At 37.3% G+C, this 21,878-nt stretch overlaps 5 protein-coding genes across 5 annotated transcripts; all 5 read left to right on the top strand.

Moving 5' to 3' along the window:
• The first annotated feature begins 4,606 nt into the window (after window positions 1-4,606).
• On the top strand, window positions 4,607-6,777 carry LOC120016477 (short-chain dehydrogenase TIC 32 A, chloroplastic-like). Its single transcript, XM_038869268.1, has 6 exons — window positions 4,607-5,008; window positions 5,102-5,333; window positions 5,428-5,664; window positions 5,788-5,869; window positions 6,024-6,158; window positions 6,325-6,777. The coding sequence occupies exons 1-6, from the start codon at window positions 4,885-4,887 to the stop codon at window positions 6,517-6,519; spliced, it is 1,005 nt and encodes a 334-aa protein (XP_038725196.1). The 5' UTR covers window positions 4,607-4,884; the 3' UTR covers window positions 6,520-6,777.
• A 2,527-nt stretch (window positions 6,778-9,304) lies between these two features.
• On the top strand, window positions 9,305-12,490 carry LOC120017012 (MYG1 protein-like). The gene is made up of 7 exons (XM_038870049.1): window positions 9,305-9,735; window positions 10,208-10,354; window positions 10,456-10,554; window positions 11,049-11,240; window positions 11,429-11,548; window positions 11,831-11,902; window positions 12,031-12,490. The coding sequence occupies exons 1-7, from the start codon at window positions 9,460-9,462 to the stop codon at window positions 12,253-12,255; spliced, it is 1,131 nt and encodes a 376-aa protein (XP_038725977.1). The 5' UTR covers window positions 9,305-9,459; the 3' UTR covers window positions 12,256-12,490.
• A 153-nt stretch (window positions 12,491-12,643) lies between these two features.
• On the top strand, window positions 12,644-14,102 carry LOC120017011 (2-keto-3-deoxy-L-rhamnonate aldolase). The gene has a single exon (XM_038870048.1). The coding sequence runs from the start codon at window positions 12,768-12,770 to the stop codon at window positions 13,827-13,829; it is 1,062 nt and encodes a 353-aa protein (XP_038725976.1). The 5' UTR covers window positions 12,644-12,767; the 3' UTR covers window positions 13,830-14,102.
• Window positions 14,103-15,492: 1,390 nt separating this feature from the next.
• On the top strand, window positions 15,493-20,114 carry LOC120016471 (molybdate-anion transporter-like). Its single transcript, XM_038869264.1, has 8 exons — window positions 15,493-15,720; window positions 16,448-16,592; window positions 16,676-16,844; window positions 17,651-17,921; window positions 18,729-18,994; window positions 19,110-19,325; window positions 19,526-19,634; window positions 19,760-20,114. The coding sequence occupies exons 1-8, from the start codon at window positions 15,570-15,572 to the stop codon at window positions 19,819-19,821; spliced, it is 1,389 nt and encodes a 462-aa protein (XP_038725192.1). The 5' UTR covers window positions 15,493-15,569; the 3' UTR covers window positions 19,822-20,114.
• Window positions 20,115-20,826: 712 nt separating this feature from the next.
• Window positions 20,827-21,768, top strand: LOC120016472 (mavicyanin-like). Its single transcript, XM_038869265.1, has 2 exons — window positions 20,827-21,094; window positions 21,184-21,768. The coding sequence occupies exons 1-2, from the start codon at window positions 20,902-20,904 to the stop codon at window positions 21,585-21,587; spliced, it is 597 nt and encodes a 198-aa protein (XP_038725193.1). The 5' UTR covers window positions 20,827-20,901; the 3' UTR covers window positions 21,588-21,768.
• The last annotated feature ends 110 nt before the right edge of the window (window positions 21,769-21,878 follow it).

The raw sequence follows: 21,878 nt of genomic DNA, 5'->3' as shown, positions 1-21,878 counted from the left end.
TGAAGATTCTCTGCCTTCGTATGAATTGTCTTAGTCCTGCACTCATGCAATCCTGTAATGACAGTAATGTTAATGAATTCTAATGCAATCTGATCAAGGGAGCCTTCTTGTGGTGCAAGCGCAACCTACGTTCATCCCACGGCTCTCCCCAGACTGCTCAGCTGTGAGAGTTTCAGCGCAAGCTACATTCATCACAGATTTTGCAGCTAGAAGCAGAGATAATCGAGGTATCTGCTTAAATGCCTCATTAGCCTTGCTCTGTAATGGAGCCAATCCTCTATGAAAGCAACTTAAACAAGGCTGCTGTCTTGCTCTGTATCATCTGTTGTACAGATTTTATTGTTTTCTCTGTTTTTTTTCCCCCTTGGTTCTAGATGATAATGACAATGATTATGATATGATTAGCAAATTATCAATGCAAATAGTATATTCTGAGTCATTGTCTTTCATTATTATATAATTAAGCAAAGATTTAAGTCTTCAAATCATAAACCCTAGTCCTTGATTTAATCTAGAAGCAATACTGGATTGTGATTGAAAACACTAATCACCACCAAAAATAATATAGTTCCTCTGCTGGTGGAGTAAGTTGCCTGATAATTAACTAAGTTATGTGTCAACTTCTTAACGTAGGAAGTCACAATACCTAAAACAATACTAAAAGCTCTTTACATCCAAGATCCACAATCCCCAACTCGTTATGAAACTAAACTCGAGCTTTCAAACCCACGTACACATAAATTTATCATCACCAAACTCTTTATGGACTCATTACAACATAAAATAGAATAGATCTATCTATATGTCCTATATGTTAATATAGTGGGTGGTGGTGGGCTATTGATAGATCCTCTTAATTTTTTCTTATAAGCCACTGATAGATCCTCCAATGAAAGATAAACAATTATATAATCATGATTAGTAGAAAGATTAGCATTCCATACATTTCAATACCCAACAAGAGGAAAAGGCCATCAAGAAAAAGAGGGAGATTTGAGGGGTCTACAATGTATGAAAAAAAATTCTTGATTGTCATCAGAAATTAATTTATAAATCCCTAACGTCCTCTTCAGACCTAATCTTAAGACCTTGGTGGATGGATGTTTTGAATTCATTATTTGAAAGGAAAAAAAAAAAAAGAGATATGATAGAGTCTAAAATTGACAACCTTGGTTTATAAGAAACTCATTAACAGATATTTTTAAAAAATTATTTATTCGAATAAAAAATAAAATTAAATCTAGAAGGTGGAGAGATGATTAGACTCATTAAGACCAAGATCTAAATTAAATTAAGAGATTGGAAATCCTAATCCTAATTTTTCAAGTGAAATGGGTCCTTCAAGATTCGGCCTTCCTCACAAAGAATGGCAATCATTGAAGATTGGTGGTACTCAATGACCCAAATTCATGTTTTGCTTTTGATTTTAAAATTGAAATAAATAAATAAATAATTGGTTTTATATATATATTAGATTATGAAATGAGTAAGTGGTAAGTAATCACCAAATTAGCAACTTTTTTGTCCACTAATTTATACACTTGTGAGTTGTGATTTACCCTTTTCCCAATGAATCTTATTAGGCAAACAGAGTTGGCTATCTAAACTGCAAATAACGAAAAAGGAGTTCAAGAGTTAGTAATATTAATTAATATGATCATAATTAATTCCCATAATCGCCTACAAATCTAAGGTTTGGTTTGATAGGGGTTCTTCTTTAATGTACACACACACACAGGCAAAGCAAATTCAAATGAAATCAACTTTTTGGATATAAGGTGCACCCTAGGGAAGTAGGGAGTCTCTTTTCCCACATGCACACTTGTATGTGTGCGTATATATATATATATATAGAAAAAAAGGCAAAAATAAATTAAAACAATCATTTGAACAAACAATTAAAGAATAAATTATTATTATTATTATTGTTAAAGCATAGAGGCCCATGGAACTAAATTTCCCATGAAAATTACAAGTAAACAACAAGATTTCAATAATTAAAGTTAATACTTTTTATGTACTTTGATATCAAAAGGACTTATAATTTTCCTTTACTTTCTTTTTTTTGTTCCTTTATTTTTTTTCTTCATAAGTCATGACTTTCCCATTTAGAATAAACGTTGGTGTGACACATGACACACTATAACACCCCCACCTAGTATTTATCTCAAATTGGGTTTTTTTAAAATATGAAAAAGAAATAAAAACTCAAGTTTATCCCCAAATCAAACATGTAATGTGTTTGAAACAGCTTTTTGGTGCAGCCATATATTGATGTTTCACACTAGCTAGTGAATCAACTTTGTTATGGTAGGCCTACAATATCAACAAAGCCATACTTCACACTCCATTCTCCATTGTAATTGGGTTTAATACATTTTTTTTCTTTTTTAAAATAGATATTGAGTTCTATGTTTTTGACTTGTTAAACAAAACACACACACACATATATTTGTAGTTGTGTACCACTTGCACAATTACAACATCTACTTATTCCAAATTATGCACATATATAAATATCTGCAAGGTTTTTTTTTAAAATATTATTGGTGGAACGAGTGTCAAAATAGGAAAAAAATATGGGATTTTTTTTTGTAAATTAGATAAAATATTGAGTTTGTGGAGGAAGGAATATGATGTCAAAGGGGTCCCCTGTTAAGGGCACTGAGTCTTATAAAAAAGGGGATGAAGCACAAGATATTGCAAAGTGAATTGTACCCGATATGTGCCCTTAAAAAGCTAAAGTAGTCTCGTGACTTGTTTTATCCACACTTGTAAACACCAATCCTTTTGACTCTTAATAAAGTTCCCTGCCCCTTTTTTTTCCCTCTCTATCTCTGATTTATTTATTTGTTTATGTATAATACTTCAAAATTAAAACAGTTAAATCGTATATCTCGCACTACGTGATTACATGAATGTGAATGTAGACAACAATACTAAAATAACAGTTTATGTGGTTAAAATGATAATTGTATTTAGATTCTATAAACATACCTAGTAATACTTTTTTTTTTTTTTTTTGAGTACAAGTACAAACACAATATACGACACACCACCAGATCAAGCCTCTGAAAGTACAGGTGTCAACAGGCCCCACGCAGGAGGCACAAATCAAGCCCACGCAGGGGCAGACTATCAAGCCCACATAGGGGCAGACGAAGCCCACACACCTCCTTGTAAATATTCGGAGGAGGTGAGACTAGAACCCATGACCTCAGTCAGGGACATGCAAAGTCATTGCCACTCAACCAATGGCTCATTTGCACATACCTAGTAATACTAATTACTTGATTATAATATATATACATATATATTTACTAGTGCATCCATATAATATATATATATACACACATATGGTATTAAAGATTTTTGTGAAGTTAGCACTCTTAGACAAGTATAAGAACGTGACATTAAATTATCATAATTCGAACATCATATTTAATAATTTTTATTGTCGAAAATTAAAAATTACTTATAATATTTTAAAATAAATATCAAAAGAGATTGATTACCCACATTTAAGGTCCTCCCTAAAAATAAAAATAATATTGAGTTTATAGCACAAAACATATCATCAATGGAATTCAAAAAAAATATTAAAATAATGCAAAAATTAACATATTCTATAAAAAAAATTTGGAAAAACAGGAACATTAGAAAATTATTATAGAAATTCATTGAAGGAGAAAAATAAAAATCCTATATAATTCATGTCAAGACAAATATTTAGAAGAAATAAAAAGTCGCATAAGAAAAAAGAAGAAATTGATATCCCTTCTTTTTATTATAGGGGAGGAGAAAAAGTTGGAACTCGAAATTTCTACAAGATGTTACACACAAAAGAATGTTATATGAGTTATTTGTGATTCTCGACATTGATAAGCCATTAAAATGCGGGTCACACACTCCTAATCTTAATTAAGGGATGTTTGAAGTTGAACAAGAATGATTGATGACTCGGTAACTTTATGATTTTGATCTAAGCCCGAGGAAATGAAAGATTCGAGGCCGTGGGAATTGACCGATCTGAAAATATATCGGTAACCCTCACGTGGAATTGACTATTCCTCACTCTCTTCGAAGCTCCACCTCGACACACGTGCCCTCTCGATTTTATCGTTTTGACAAATCGCCGACCCGCTTCCAACCAACGAACTTCCTATTACTTTAATAATTTTTCCTCAGGAATATTCCTTTCAATTTTCTACGTACATTAACAACAACTCATAGTATTCGTATTCGTATGATAAAAAAAAATCTATGATGCCATGCATGGATGCTATTGGCCTTTTTACTGTAAGAAGGTCAAATCTAAAGTGGCTTTTTGACTTTTACTGTCGGGAGTACACATCATCAATTCCCAATAAACCACCCATCTCCCTATTTGCCGATCACTTACTTCCAATCATAATTAGACAACTTTAAGATGATTAGTGACTAGGGAGTAGAGACAACCCATACCATGATACTAACCCACCACCCCCCACATATAATAAACACCACATAATTAAACCAATTAAATTAATTGAACTAACTAATTAAGTAATTAAAACCACCACCCAATCATGCACAATTTTATCTTCTTCAATCAATGACAAATGCATAATCTCCCACTTCTCTCTAATCTCTCCATTATAAAATCTACTCGATATACTTTTTTTTTTCTTGGTAAAGTATCTCCTCCATATCCTCTCCTCAGCTTTATTGCCTTATTGAATCCTCTCTCTCTCTGGCTCCCTCAGTAAATGCAAAGCCGTTTAAAGCCGTCGTTCCCGCTGTTAGGCTTAGCCTTCAAAAGGTAGCTCGTCTCGAGGTAGACTCTAATGATACATATATATTAAAGAACACCAAACAAAGACTAATCAGTAGTGGTTGACGGAAATGCTTGAAACTGTGAAATACCTAATCGGCGCTGCTGGAGCAAGTGGTTACGGCTCCAAGTCCACTGCAGATGAAGTCACGGAACGCTGCGGGGATCTCAGCTCTATAACCGCCATAATTACTGGTGAGTTTAGTTAATTAAACGACGCCGTACTTGCGTTTAGATATGTTGTTTTGGCGTTTTGTGATGTGTTTTGAGTTGATAAACAATTGACAGGTGCGACGTCGGGGATCGGCGCGGAGACGGCGCGAGTGCTGGCGAAGAGAGGGGCGGGGCTTGTTTTGCCAGCTCGAAACCTCAAGGCCGCGGAGGAAGCCAAGGCGCGTATTGTGTCTGAGTTTCCAAACTCGAAGATCGTAATCATGGCGCTCGATTTGAGCTCACTGAGTTCAGTTCGTAACTTCGTTAAGGAGTTCGAGTCCCTCGATTTGCCTCTCAATCTTCTCATGTAATGAAATTTGAATCTTTTTTCTCGAGCACTTTCTGTTTGGTTCCCGAGAAAAATGAATATTTTTTCTGATTGATTTTGTTTATATAAACAGAAACAACGCAGGGAAGTTTGCGCACGAGCACGCCATATCTGAGGACGGGATAGAGATGACTTTTGCGACGAACTATCTAGGTCATTTTCTGTTAACGAAGCTGTTGCTTAATAGGATGATCGAAACGGCAAGAGAGAGTGGCGTTCAGGGCCGAATAGTGAACGTTTCGTCCAGCATCCACGGCTGGTTTTCCGGCGATATGATCCGATATCTCGCCCAGATTTCCCGAAACAAATGGTAGGTTGTCCACTCAGTTCCTGTCCTACGTATTAGAATTTTTTAAGTTTTTTTGTTCTTTAAAAATTATTTATATTTTGTGATTTATATACATATATATATATATATATTTCCGTGTGGCAGTCAGTACGATCCGACACGTGCGTATGCTCTGTCGAAGCTCGCTAATGTTCTGCACACCAAGGAGCTTGATCGGAGACTCGAGGTGACGATTTGATTCTAAATATTTAATTATAACTATGGTTTCAATCAACTGAAGACAAAAACGAGGAGAAAAAAGGGAAATTTGTTGTTTTCTCTTTGGGTTCCATGCTTTGTTTTTAATAAATTCCATTATTATAAATGGATCTCATATGCAGGAAATGGAGGCAAATGTGACGGTAAATTGTGTTCATCCTGGAATTGTTAGAACCAGACTCACCAGAGAACGTGAAGGCCTAGTCACAGACATGGGGTTTCTCTTGGCATCCAAGCTTCTAAAGACAATCCCTCAGGTAATATTTCACACATAATACGCATACATATATAGTGTGAAAACATCGCTCAGGAACTTGACGGTTCCAGTTTAGACTTATATAAATTCTGTCCAAATGACAAACTTATTTGATTCGGTTAAAAAGAATGTTTGATGTTAGTTTATTTTGATTTGTGTTAATTTAGGCTGCTGCAACAACATGTTACGTGGCTACGCAGCCGAGGCTAAGGAATGTGTCCGGGAAGTACTTCGCGGATTGCAACGAAGCTTGGACGTCCAAAATGGGTTCCAACTCAACCGAAGCAGCTCGGTTATGGTCTGCCTCAGATGTCATGACTTCTACCACTACCAGACCCAAAAAAATCCAATTCAACTTTTGAATCCCACATATAATTTAGTTTTATTAGGTACGTATATATATACTTATTTATATACATAGATCACGTTAAAATACCTCTGTAGTGATTAGAAGATAATTAATATTATATGTTGTTCTTAGCGGTATGTGACAGAAATCCGGGTTATAACAAGGTTTTGGTTATAGTGCATTTTTAGATAAACAATTAAACAATGATTATGTATTAAGTCGATCGAGTATGTTTTTTTTTATATATAAATCTCCAATACTTCTTCGTCAATGATGAAAGTTGAACTTAAATTTTCCAGCTTAAAGGATTAATTATCAGGCCACTCTGGCTTCTGAATGATTAGATTATGATTAAAGCTATTAATTAATAGTGTATTTTTGACTGAATATGCAGCTCCCCGGAAGCCCTAATCCCCGCAATTGAACTATATATTTTCTACGTAAAAATATATATATATGAAACCATGTGGTGGGTTAGGGTTAGTGGAATCTGGTGGTTGGTTTCTGAGGAGTATCTTTTGGTGTTGTAAATGCCTAAATGGTGGTCAATGGGACCTACTAACATGCGCCAGGGGATCAAGGGGTTGGAGGGGAACCTGCTTTTAAGCAAAGAAAAATTCAGTGCCAAATATGAAAATATGTGTTGCGTAATTAATTAATGAGGGGGGTCTTGAGACAAAGTACCAAGTGTTCCTAAAAAAAAATTCAGAACTTGCCCTAAATTAGGGCAACCAACACATCAATGCATATGGACATACAAATTGATTGGATCTAAAACCAATAAATTTTAAGTCAGTTGGCAGAGTCCCTAGTTTCTAGAGTCACCATTCCCTATAGACCCAAAATTAATGTATACAAAGGTACAATTGTGTATTTTTTTTTGTTTTTGTTTTTAACCTTTTATGCTAGATAGTAGAAACTTGATAACCAGTTGTGAATTTATCTTGCGTTAGATACTTGAATCATATAGACTCGAGATGTCATGGGTTAAATTTTCACTAAGAACATTATCTTTATGATCACACGTGATTTTGACTCCATTTATCCCATCTTCAGGTGAAAAAACCTATGTATGGGTTTAACAATCTAAATTGAGACTCATATTGAATGAGTAAAAAGTAAATTCGTATGGTATGTAAAAAAAGAACCAAAATGATATATGTTCATAATTTTTGTATCTATGACTATCTATAATTTAGGCGACATCAGAAGAAATGTGAGGATCATTTAATATAAAATGATTCTCATACTTTTCTTCATGTCATCTAGATTATAGATAATTATGAACATTAAAATTATGGACATATAATACTTCCGAAAAAAAAAGAAAAAGGAGGGACTTGACAATTTGTTCACGGTTCATGAATGAGAAGTCACTCTCATGCACATGCAAACAGTACACATCTATAAGCGGATAGGACAATCCTATATACCAATTATCATCACTAGTTACCTCTAACGATGAGGTTGAAGATAAGGGTGTACAGTCTTGACTTGCCAAAAGTCAAAAAGTCAGGTTCACCAATCACCATACACCTCTTTCAGAGCATCTGCATCATATTATGTTAATAGATTCTCTAAAATATAAATAAAATGTCATTTTTATTTATTTTATAAATTATCTATTCAATCAATATTGTGTCAGATTAGCTATCATACTATATATTTCATTAAAATAATGTTTTTTTCTCTCTCTTTTATTATTCTATTAATATAAATGAATTTTATTGAAAAATTTAAAATAATAAATTGAACAGCACACTATTTGTATAATCCATCGGATCCTTTGTTTATTTCGATTAGTTAACAACAAATTGAACAAGTGCATGATAAACCAGATGTCGTATAAATCTTTCTGGTGGAATTCTACAAGTGCAAGATCCACCAGTTTAATGTGGATCTTTCAAAGAAAGTGGGTTTGAAAGAAAATTAAATTAGAGAGAAAAATTCAACCCAGAAGAACCAGAAGACACCCCCACAATTACCGTCTAAACCACACGCACAACAAACTGATCAACCAAAGCCCCATCAATTTCATCAATAACAACCAATTCATACCAACATCACCAAGACCCCAACAAACCAAGTGAAGAACTACAAAGAAACGGTTCCGATTGTGGCGTGATTAAAATAAAAGTAGAGCATCTGGTGATTGCGGTTGCGGCGGCGGAGAACTGGTGGTCGGAGATTTCTTTGACCAGGAATACCCTCTGGATATTGGTCTCCCTTCCATTGACGTGAGAGACATGATGGAAAGAGAGAGCAAGAGATGAAGGAGGACAGAGAATGAATATATATCAATATTTTATTCTTAGGTAATGCTACAATTATTCAGATGTAGGGAATCACTGTAGCAAGTCTTTAAAATAGGATAAATTTAGGTAATTCAATGTAGGCTATTTTTTGACTGATTTTCTATATTTATCCTCTATTTTACAGACAGACTCATGTTTAGGTAATCTGATGTGGATGCTCTTACTCTCTAGTCTCTACTGCTCCTTTACAAGCTCATTTGATTAGTTTGATGCATGACATTACATGATTAATGTTTAATGTTTTATTACGAGTATTTATAAATTAAATATCTGAAGTCTTTGAATTGGGAGACCCTAGTTTGTACCAGCATGGGCTGGGCTTTAAGAATTAGATAGACAGATCCAATGCTAGCATGCATTTCTTGGGCCTCATTATCTTCCTAGCAGAGGAAGAGAAAACTTTCCACAAAGCCCAATATCCAAAGGGTCCAAACCCTACCCTCCTCAAAAAATGAGTGTTTGTTTTTAGTTCTGGGCCTTGAAATACCAAATTAGGACAACATCAACTTCATAGCTTGGAGATAACCAGCCCAACAAATGAGAGAAGCCCATACTTTGCTACAAGCCCAGTACTATTTGACTGCAATGAAAGTTTTCGATTCTACTCCTGCCTTCACAAGTTACGACGAAAAGGGGTTATGATCTCAGTTTCTCTGACCAGAGTCTTGAACCCCAAGCGCTTCATTTCCCCTTTCACCAAAACCTTCCGTCTCCCTCTCATGGCCGCTACTAGCAACTCACCAATTAGGGTTTCATCTCCTCCTTATTCTACTGGGTCACCTGGCTACGCACCCCTGAAGCGCGTGGGAACCCACAACGGGAGCTTCCACTGCGACGAGGCCCTTGGCTGCTTTATGATTCGCCTAACTGACAAGTTCTCTGATGCCGAAATAGTCCGCACTCGTGATCCGCAGGTTGATTTTCTTTACTTGGCTTCTAAGAAATTGTAGGAAAATTGAAGGAAATGTAGCTACGTTGATAGTGGGTAGGATGCTGGGGGAAATATTGCCCGTTGAAATGAAGCGTTATAACTGTGTCCCCTCTTTTTTCTGTTTGGTGGCTGCGAAATTCTAGTGTTAGATGAGAAAAGTGAGTGGGTGTTTGGACTTGCTTGTTAAAGGATTTGATTGGATGCTATTTATTTGAACTTAGTTGAAAGTAGCGCTACTAGGTTAGTTTAGAATTGAAACGATGAAATATAAACTTTCAGAAATGCACACACAAATGTAGGATTTTTTTCCCCGTACTGTTCGCTGAATTGGGAGGTTGTTGGGTTTTATGTTTAATTATTTCTTATGCTTCTGCAGAGACAATCAGAGCTCCTTTTGTATTTTTTCCCCCTAAAATGAGTTGTGAAATTGGTCTATAATTTATTTGAGGTTACAGGTGCTAGAGGGTCTTGATGCTGTTCTTGATGTTGGAGGTGTATATGACCCAAGTCATGATCGATATGACCATCACCAAAAAGGGTTTGAGGAAGTGTTTGGACATGGATTTTCGACCAAACTCAGCAGTGCCGGTCTTGTTTATAAGGTATGCCTCTTTCCGGACTAAAAAATATGGCTCTCTCTCCCTCCTCCTTCCGCTCCCCCTCCAGAGTGAAATTTCATTTCTCCTCTTTTTCCTATCTTTAGCATTTTGGGAAGCAGATAATAGCAAATGAGCTTGGAGTAGATGAAGAGCATCCAGATGTGCATAGTTTATTTTTGGCTGTTTACAAGAGCTTCATGGAGGTATTCATTCTTCTTCAAGTTGTTCCATGCTTTAATCTTTTTTTTTTTTTAAAAGAGAGTTATTGTTTCTCTGCTTTTGATGGCACTAATAGCTATAAATCTGGTGCCTATTGTGAAGGTCTTCACAATTCTTCAAGAAGCTAATTAGTTCTGGATGATGGATGGTGTTGCACTTGTTGTTATCTCTTCATTGATCGTGTGGCTTGTTTGTTAACTTATTCATGTATCTTGATGCATTGTTCTCTCTAATTGTGGGACAGAGTCTAAAGACATCCGCATCAGGTTTTTAGACTTATGATCAATATGGCTATACAGTTGTCACCAAATGTTATCACTAGAGCTATGTGTTTGCTTCCATAGGTTCAAAGTTTCTACTATACTAGGACCATTCATGAGTCAGCCTGATGTCATTATCATGTATTTCCCATATTTTAGTCAGTTGTCTCAATTCTCATACGATTCATTGTGTTAACATTATAATTTACTTGTGTTAGGCAATTGATGCGGTTGACAATGGAATTAATCGGTATGACACAGACCAGCCTCCAAGATATGTAAATAATACCCATTTGTCTGCCAGGGTAGGAAGATTAAATTTGGATTGGATAGATCCTGATCAATCAGCTGAGAAGGAGAATGAGGCGTTTACACAAGCAATGGTGCTGGCTGGCAGTGAGTTCTTAGATGTGAGTTTCGTTTTTTTTTTGTTGAGGTTGAATTATGCCATTTTCTTCTTATTTCTCTTGGATATATACCTTTTTCAACAAGTTATAAAACGGACGACATTCTTTTTCCTTGTTTGAATTCTGAGATGGCAACTTAAATTGAAGTTTATATGATATTATATGACCCTCCCTTTCTGTTTCATTTGCAGAATGTCAGATACCATGCAAAATCATGGTTACCTGCAAGATCAATTGTAATGGAATGTCTTGCGGCAAGATTTGATATTGATCCTAGTGGTGAAATTATGGTTTTGACTAGATCTTGCCCTGTAAGTAGCCAATGCTTAGCTTCTTATCATTGTATGTTGTTTGGTTCATTTCGTATGTCAGCAAAGTATTGAAGGGACTTCATATGATGTTTTCCCATTTCTTCTACTCTCTTTTGGATGTGTTACTGTTAATCATTTTATAGCTCAGTTCCTCAATTTATACGGTAGCATTGCTTTGTTGTAAAATTCAGTAGTAAAAATTAGGTTGAAGGATTTTTGAAAGCTTTTATAACTGTAATATTAATTTGAAAGATTCTGAATATGGTTTTTCTGACTTTACAGTGGAAGCTTCATTTATTTGAGCTTGAGGTGGAGCTGAAGATTGACCCTCCCATTAAATATGTTCTTTATCAGGTAAATATTCCTTCTCCTTTCCACCTTTAAATGGAAGGTGCCACATTTAGCTGCATCTTGAATTTGCACTTAACCAGCTAGGTATCGGGATAAAAGTTATATATTGATGAGCTCAACATTATATGCAGGATGACAGAAGCAAAAATTGGCGAGTACAGGCTGTAGCAGTATCCCTTGATAGATTTGAAAGTCGGAAGCCTCTACCTGCTCAATGGCGGGGTCTAAGGGACGATGAACTATCAAAACAATCCAGAATTCCCGGTTGTGTTTTTGTTCACAGTAGTGGGTTTATTGGTGGAAACCAAAGTTTTGACGGGGCTTTGACAATGGCAAAATCAGCTTTGAAGCTCTAACCTCCAGAAAAACAGCGATTCAATTGCCATAGTTCCAATTCGAGATATTACTTACGAATATTTTTGCAGCATCTGGACTAATTGTTTCTACTCATATTTGCAACTTCTTAGGTTCTTGATTCATAGGAAGTGATGTTTTGTGAAATCAATATCCTTTGTACCATTTTTTTTTGGAGTAAACATACTTCTCGGCTTTATGGTGGTTGTCCTATGAAATGCAGATATATTTTGGTGATCTTAATGAATGTTATTACTTGCTTTATTAATAGTGTTCTTTCGGTATATCTTCTCTTGCCATTGTTTCTTTTTTTTTTCTTGGCATTAGCCCGACGTGCAGAGCCAAAAGCATGGTCATAAGAATATTACACTGAGTTAGAACAGTAAACATTTGTTGCCGTCTGGATTTCAATCACTCACGTGCACACGTGATAGAACATGCTTTCTCTCAACTTTACCAGAAAAAACCCATCACTCTCTCATTAGTCCGAAGTCCAAATTCAACGTTACCTGAGATGGCTACTATCGCCTCCGCCGTCACCACCGCCATCGGCGCCATTTCTGTCAGAAAATCCATCTCCGAAAGCCTTCTATTCTCCAAATCCATGATGTTTTTCGATATCACTAGAACCGCCGCTTCTACCTTCAAAACAATGACTGCTCTCAAGTCCTCCGCCTCGAATCTCTCTCCCATCGAAAGTACCACCTCCAAAGCCAGTACCATCGGCACCAAGAAGACCCTCAAATCCCGCCTGAACGATGGCGAGACCTTATACGGCCTATTCCTTCTCTCCTTCTCCCCGACCCTCGCCGAGATCGCCGGTCTATCTGGCTACGATTTCGTCGTCGTAGACATGGAACACGGTCCCGGCGGCATCACCGACGCGCTCCACTGCCTCCGGGCCCTCGCCGCCGTCAATACCCCTGCGATCCTCCGCCTACCCGAGAGCGATCCAACTTGGGCCAAGAAGGCCCTGGATCTGGGCCCACAGGGCCTAATGTTTCCAATGATCGAAAGCCCAAAAGAAGCCAAGAAGGCCGTCTCCTACTGCCGGTTCCCGCCCAATGGAATCCGTGGCTCGGCCCATACCGTCGTCAGGGCCTCCAGTTACGGGATTGACGAGGGCTATCTTAGTAATTACGAGGAGGAGCTGTTGATCATGTGCCAGGTGGAGTCCGTGGAGGGTGTGAAGAAATCAGCGGAGATCGCCGGCGTAGATGGGGTGGACTGCGTACAAATGGGACCTTTGGATTTGAGTGCGAGTATGGGGTACTTGTGGGACCCAGGGCACAAGAAGGTTAGGGGTATGTTGAGGGAAGCTGAGAAGGCTGTGTTAGGGTCCAACCCTGGTGGTGGTGGTGGAGCGTACTTGTGTGGATTCGCTATGCCTCATGATGGGCCGGAGGATCTTAGGACACGTGGATATCGCATGGTTTCTGGTGCCGTTGATGTGGGGTTGTTTCGGAGCGCTGCTGTGATGGATGTGGCGAGATTTAAGACGAGCTTGAAGGAGGAGGGCTCAGATGATGACAGGCATGATCTTGAGGATGGTGATGAGAAGTACTGGAGTGAATGAGTAAGCCTTTTGTTTTTTTGTTTTTCCTTTTGTTTTAATGTTTATCAGCGAAATGGGTTTAGATTTATCTTCATGGATGAGCAGTCCAGATCAGATACCTACCTGCAGAGTCACAGATGAGTTGTTTCCACATTTTGGCTCAGTATCAAATTCAAATAGTTATCCTCCTCCTTTTGGGTGATCTTAGGGTAACAAATCAGCTTAAATTCGTACCCTTAGCATATCAGCATAGCCAAATAATATAATTATATCTTATGTTTAGAGATTCTGAAATGGGTTTGGAAGTAGAAATTTTAGCTACTTTTTACCTAACATTTTTAAAACAAAATGTCGAAATATGTCATTTTTGTTAGATGAGGATTATTTGTACCTCTTATTTAATTAATCACATCTCATTTTAAATAAACTACAGTAAAAAATATAATATTTATGAGTACATCTCAATTTTGATTTTTTTCAAATATAACAATCTGCATCTCATAATTTCAATCGTTAAATCTTATCGACGATTGAGATTAAGGAAAATTAAAATAAAAAAAATTAGACATTTGTTGCTCTCCTCTTTGTCCTTCATCTAAACTCTAACCTGCGATCTTAGCCAACCAACCTTGCAGCCGTGGTTCAGCCGAGAGACTAAGCCAAGTCAAATGCGAATCCGATGTCCATCTACCCACAGCTTCCTCCCCCACCCCACAACCCACCATCTTGTGAGCTAACCAAAGTAGCTTCAACAGCCATACGCGCACACACAGGGACACATATGTACACACAGGCGAAAATTGATTCCATCTAATTCCATTGCACACGTGCTGAGGCTGAAGAAAAAGAAAGAAACACATACGCCTGTCTTTTCTAAAATGATCCCTCAACATCAAAGTATGGGGCAAATTCTTGGTTGGGTTTTAGGGTTTCAGAGAGGAAAAAGAAAGAGATAAGAATTGGGGGTAGACTGGTAGGATCAAGTGGTGGGGTTAATAGATTGAGGGTACAATTAGTCCCCATCTTTTTGTTATCTATTTTTACATAGCATTGCGGTTATGCAACATGAATAAACCATTGGGCCAAGGCCTGAGCCTGGGCCTTTAATGAATAACCGCAATTTGAGTACTTGGACTTCTGCTGATGGTTAATCCACCACTCGCGAAACGGGGTCAAGCCAACTTGGCTGGGTTTGCAATGTCAAATGATGGGCGTGGAGAGACGATATCATCATATCACAAGATGGGCCTGCTTGGAGCTGTAATGGTTGCGGAGATTAATGGGTTCAAATAAAGTTATGTATGAGTATGTAGGCAACTGGGCTTTCATGGCCTCTTTTTTATCTTGCAAGAAAATTTCACATTTTGTACATGTTGGGATTATTATCGAAGCTTTACTCTTTTTATTTTTAATCCTTGGATTAAATAATAATATGCATATAAGTACAGCAAATTATCATTTGCATACCAAAACATTTAATGTCATCATCATAATTCGAACCTTTATCAAATTTAGGAGTAGTCTACATGAGTCTATGCAAAAATTAATGGAAATTTTCCGTCATCGTAGCTATCGCCTATCAATGGGAGAGTTAATCTTAGAATCCAACTAAAACATGGGCTTGGGCTCAATCAAAAAAAAATATATAAATTAATTGCAAATCAGCCGGGAAATCATCGCGAGTCCCCTTTGAGGCCTCAAACCTCTCTCACTCTCTCTCACATTCCCCTCTGGGACTGGTCTGTGAGGAGATTTCCGAAAATGGAAGCGACATACTTCCTGTTATTCGGAGGCTTAGCGGCCGTGGTAGCTGCATTGGAGCTTAGCAAGACCAGCAAGGATCGTGTCAACACGTCCCCTGCTTTCAATTCTTTCAAGAATAATTACCTTGTTGTTTACTCTCTCATGATGGGTATGGTTTAGATCTGGTATTTACCCATTAGGATTCGCTTATTTTTTTAATCAATTTAGTAGCAATGCCATGATTGTCTTGTTTCTAGCAATGGATTCGATTCGATCCTATTTATTGTTTATTCGGTGGTACACTTATACGATCTAGGATTTGCACTAGGTTTCAAATGATTTTCATTGTTTGGTTATGCGCTGTCTCTGTTCATGAGTTTCTAAAATCGTTAGGACTGTATTTTGCAAGAATATGTACTGCGTTGGGTGAGTAAACTTCTTGTATCAGCCCATACGAGGCATTCATTGCGTTAACGTTTCCTTGATCATATTAGTATCCCACAGTTTTTGGTAGGATTAAAAAGAACGTCCAAATTGGTATCATTATTATTGTAGCAATTTTTTTTTTTTTTTTTTAATTGTCGCCAATGCTTCCTAATGTTTTGCTGGATTAATGTTGTTAATGTGTTGGTATTGTAGTACGGCTTTAGAGTTTTTGCTATATGCAATGGACAAAAAAATTTGATAGGAAATGATCAAGGAAGACTGACATTATCTCATAGTATCTCAGTGGGAAAATATCATCGTGTTATTTCTTAGTTTATTTATTTTTGAGACTCTCTGGTGTTCTCATTCCTTAGGTAATTGCCGGTGATTGGCACTGTTATTTACTATTTTATTCATTTCTGACTTATGTCTGCTTGTCTCGTATTTGATTGAATTGATTGTGGTTTTAGCCGGCGACTGGCTGCAGGGTCCATATGTTTACTACCTATACAGTACGTATGGGTTTGGAAAGGGCGAGATTGGCCAGCTATTCATTGCTGGTTTTGGATCCTCTATGTTGTTTGGAACAATTGTTGGATCGCTCGCTGACAAACAGTGAGTTTTTATCTTGACTTAGTTTCTTGATCATGCACTGTTGATTAGATGTGAATTTCTGACTAATTGTCACCGAATAACAGAGGTCGAAAGAGAGCCTGTGTTACTTACTGCATAACTTACATTCTGAGCTGCATCACGAAGCATTCTCCTGAGTACAAGGTTCTAATGGTGGGACGTATTTTAGGAGGCATTGCGACTTCTCTACTATTTTCAGCTTTCGAGTCTTGGCTTGTTGCAGAACATAATAAGGTTAATTATGTCACTTTTCCTGTTATTTAAAGCACTGGAATATTCTTAGCATTTAGATAATTCTTTTAAATGGCATCTTTCAAATATTCAAACCATTTAGATTACATACTCTTGGAGGTAGGGTACAAACGAGTCTGGACAAGTCGAGCTTATCCAAATTCCAAGCCGTGGCTCAGCCTGGTTAATAAACAGGCTCTAAAATAGAGCCCTGGCTCATATCTTTTGCAAACGACTGACAAGTCAAGTCTCATGTGGGTATTCTATAATTGAGCTCTAAGATAGAGCTAGGCTCGTCTCATGTAGAGACACTTACAAGTTGCTCATGAGTGGCTTTGTCCTTTTGTAACCATAGTTGGAGTTAAGGATGGGATTGGTGCACATTTAGCATTCTTTGCGTATTAAAAGGAAGCAATTACCGCATAAAACCTAACTGGGACAGCCCAGGTGGTTATTGGCTTCAGCCAAAGGCATATGCCTGCGCGGTTTTCGTGTTTCGATCCCCAGTGGGATCTATCCCTGTTCAGTTTCATGTTGGGCCTCGGCCCTACTTATTTTTAGGCAGCTTGTGCGCGCGGTCAGTTCGGCCCGAGTTTAGTTAAACTACCTTCTCTAAGGGAAATTTGCATGACCTGGAGTTTTTTAAAAAAAATTGGTTGACTTCTACAATATTCTATGAGATACTACTTGATACTTGAACCAATTATTTAACAATGATGAGATATTGAATATTTACTTCTTTGACTTGTTTAATCTTTGGTATTTTTTATTTTTTTTTTGTATCTCAGTTCTTATATTGAATTTGGCAGAGGGGTTTTGATCAACAATGGCTGTCAGTTACATTCTCTAAGGCAATATTTCTTGGCAACGGTTTGGTTGCAATTTTGTCTGGATTGTGTGGGAATCTTCTTGTGGATTCATTGGCATTGGGCCCTGTTGCTCCCTTTGATGCTGCTGCATGCGTGCTTGCAATTGGGATGGCTATTATATTGTCATCTTGGTCTGAAAATTATGGAGATCCCTCGGAAAACAAGGACTTAATTACCCAGTTCAGGGGTGCCGCTGCAGCCATCGCTGCTGGTGAATCTCTCAACATTTTTGTTCTTTTCTAACTTGATGCATTTTGTTTGCAACAAATTTAGTTGATATCTTAACATAATGGGCTTGCTGGTTTACTTGGAAACAAATCACATGGTTTAACAGACTTTCTTAACTTGTAGGACTTCAGTTGAAAACTCGATGGATAAGATTTCTTGCGAGTAGAGAAGTGGGATTTATGTATCTCAAGTTGTCTTTCTCTCCTTCTTGCTATTACATCTGTGCATTTTGAGGCATGGAACATGCTGAGTTTGAAACAAATCATGTACATAAGTGCTGGCAACGAAAAAGAAAAAGGAAATTCAGGAAAAAAAAAACTTGATTGTATACTTTAATATTACAATGGTCCTTTTAATATTCATATGAACTGAAGACATTGTCTTGTGCTGAAAAGCGTATTCCACCAGCCTTTTTATAGCATTGGAGCCACGATGCTACATTTATTTTAGTACTGGTATTGAAATTATTCAATAAAAAAAAACACAGGTAGTGTGACATTTTCCAGATGTGAATCCGACTCAAAGTTTCTGTCACCATTATATATTCAGTAGTTTACCCCTGCTTGATCCCGTGCCTCTTGTGTTCATAATGAATGAAATATAGTTCTTGTAGTGATTATTTGATGGTTAAGTTCATATAAAATAGTAATAGAGCATATAAAATGTGGGAAAATGCTTTCTTAATGGAGCACATATTTTGTTTACCCCCTTCCCAGTGACCCCTTTATTTTCTTTCTCTTATTGGTTCTCAGTGTTTAGTCTGAGAAGTTCTACTGATGTGTGATTATAGATGAGAAAATCGCTTTGCTGGGTGCCATACAATCTTTATTTGAAGGTTCAATGTATACCTTTGTTTTCCTCTGGACTCCTGCTCTGAGCCCAAACGATGAGGAAATACCGCATGGTTTTATTTTTGCAACATTCATGTTGTCTTCAATGATGGGGAGCTCCATTGCCTCTCGGCTGCTGGCTCATTCGTCTCCCAGAGTAGAGAGCTATATGCAGATTGTGTTTCTAGTCTCAGCGGCTTCCTTGGTGTTGCCCTTTATAACTAATGTAATTCTCCTTCCTCAATCTATCTCCAGCACGCATGAAATTTTATAAAAGCATTTTCTTTTCTCAAGATGTGGATAAACTGGTGTATAGTGAAAATTTACCTAGTTTTCAACAGTTCTTGATAGTACCTTCTGGCGTGAAAGGCGGAAGCATCTCCTTTTCTGGGTGCATCCAGCTTGCTGGCTTCTGCACGTTTGAGGCTTGTGTTGGATTATTCTGGCCATCTATCATGAAGATGAGGTCCCAATACATTCCTGAAGAGGCTAGAAGCACCATTATGAACTTCTTTCGCATTCCTCTTAACCTCTTTGTGTGTATTGTGTTATACAATGTAAGTTTTGTGAACCCTAAAATTAATTTGATATTTAGAGATACGTTCTTCAATTATTTATTGTGAAAAAATGGTGATGCACTTCTCTTTTGAAGTTTAATAAAGAAAGAAAGATGGAATTTAGGCAGAGCTAAAGCATGGTGTACTACTATGCTTCCTCTCTTTTTATAGCAGCTAACGCATGTCTTTCACCTATTAAGGTCAACGGACTTCCTATTGGCGTTATGTTTGGAATGTGCTCGATATTCCTCTTTGTGGCATTTCTGTTGCAGAGGCGACTCATGTTTATTGCAGAGATGCACAAGTCAAGTAAGTTTGTTACTTTTGTCTCCGGATTTCTTTTCTGCTTGAGTATAAACTCTATTTTTAGCATCATTATAAATTCTATTCACAATCTAAGGTGGTTTTTGAAGTCCGTCTCCTATTCTATTCAGGATCACAAGATTGGACTGCAATTGATGCGAGGGAGGTTGAGGCAGAGCCATTAAATTTGTGATTCATCTTACAGGAACAAACTGCACTTTCAAGAGTGTATTTTGAAGGATTTTTGGGAGGTAAAATGGCAGCTGACAGTGGTAAATTGTAATGATTTTATGGTGAGATGTTTGATAGAAGTTCCAAGGTCATTTTTCCTCTACCCTTTCTGAACTTCTGCTTATATTTCCCAAGTTTTAAAGGTTTCTCATTGTTTTTTTGTTTCCAAGTACGTATTTATGTACAAATTTCGTCAGTTTTTTTCACCTGTTTTACCCTTACAATTATAAGTATTGACATGCTACTTACTGGTTATCCTGCGAACAGAATGAGCACCCAGTGTGATCATTTCATCAGTTTACCATTACCATTTGTTTATGTTTTACCCTTTCGAGTATGAGTACTGACTACTGAGATGCTAAGGATAGACTGCTTGATGGGCCTACACAAGGAAAGAAAAGGCCAGAAGTTCAAGTTGACCCACGTTGGATATGCTGTCATCATACATAAAGAAATCATATACTTCGTAGCAAATTATTTAGGGAAAACAGTCATTACCAATTTTGCATAAACAGGGCACTCTGTTAAGAAGAAACTTGGTTATGCTTGTGGATATTGAAATTTTTCAGAAGACTAAGCATGTGAGAGGCGACAATTCTGACTCCCCCACCCCCTTTTCTCCCTCCCCACATGATAACATGATACTACTGATAAACTTGAATAAATTATTTATATTTTCTTGAATTGAATCTCCAAGAGTCACAATTGGAAGATGATTATACAACTGGCCCATGTGCCTTTGCTGGCAAAATTATTGGTTTCTTACCAATATTAGCCCTGTAGAATGTTTCAAGTTTACTTCTTTTTCCCAAATTTCCATGAACACGACGTCCAAGGATTGCCACACAGAAGATCTCCACCGTCCATTTTGTAAATGTTTGCCAGTCACAAATGAGTAGGAAGAAGGGCATTCAGGTCAATGTACACATAACTTGTTTCTTTATGTTCCCACCCATCTCTCTTCAGCCAATCTCTCTTCAGTCTCTTGAGCCGAAATACTTGTGCCTGAAGTGCAAAAATTCAAGTTCTTGGGTTCATAAGAATGTCCAATCTAAAAACTCCAAGTTACAAGATCTTGTGTGCTTTTTGGTTCTTATTTCTGATGCAATCCCAAGTTTTCTGTTATCAGTACAAGGTAGGAGATTTAGATTCATGGGGAATACCCACCTCAGCAGACCCACAACTCTACACAAAATGGTCCAAGTTTCACACTTTGAGGCTTGGAGATTCCCTCTGTAAGTTATTTTCTTTCATTCTGTGATTCTTCATTGCCAGTATTCATTCAAATATGCTCATATGTTCTTTGTTGGATTTTTACATGCAGTGTTCTTGTACCCACCAAGTCAAGATTCAGTGATTCAAGTGACAGAAGAATACTTCAAAACTTGCAACCTCAAAGATCCAATCTTGTACATGGACAATGGAAATTCATTGTTTAACATTACTTCATCTGGAGAGTTCTACTTCACAAGTGGAAAGCCAGGGCACTGTGAGAAGAAGCAGAAGCTGCATATATCTGTGCCTGGGAATGGCTCTGCATTTTCACCTTCTTATGGTCCTTCTGCATTGCCAGACTCAGCAGCAGGACCCTCCTACCCAACAGTTTTTGGTTCAATCCCACAACCACCTTCTTCTTCTTCTTCCTCTTCACCATATCAGAGAGTCTCAGTGTTCATGACAGCTATTATTGGATCTGCAATTTGTGTTGTGATCAAAGGCATCATGTGAAAGACATAAATTGAGAATTTCCTCTTTCAAATTCATTGGCATATTTAATTATTTATTCATATGAAAATATTGGGTTTTGTAATTCTTTCATCAAAACAAGATAAATATTGTTTCTCTTTTTTATAAATGTATGCATTCTACTTGGTGAATGAGAGAATCTAATGAGATTTTTAAGAACCAAGAAAAGTGTGTTTGGTTTCCTCTTTTGCTCGTTCCTATGAAAAAAGCACCGACTACCATGTCAAAAGTTGCAAAAGTTGGCCACAACAGCAGTAAATCAAAGCCAATACC

The sequence above is a fragment of the Tripterygium wilfordii genome, chromosome 15, assembly GCF_013401445.1.
Source record: "Tripterygium wilfordii isolate XIE 37 chromosome 15, ASM1340144v1, whole genome shotgun sequence".
In the NCBI taxonomy this organism is placed as follows: Eukaryota; Viridiplantae; Streptophyta; class Magnoliopsida; order Celastrales; family Celastraceae; genus Tripterygium; species Tripterygium wilfordii.
This window is presented reverse-complemented; position numbering and strand designations above follow the sequence as displayed.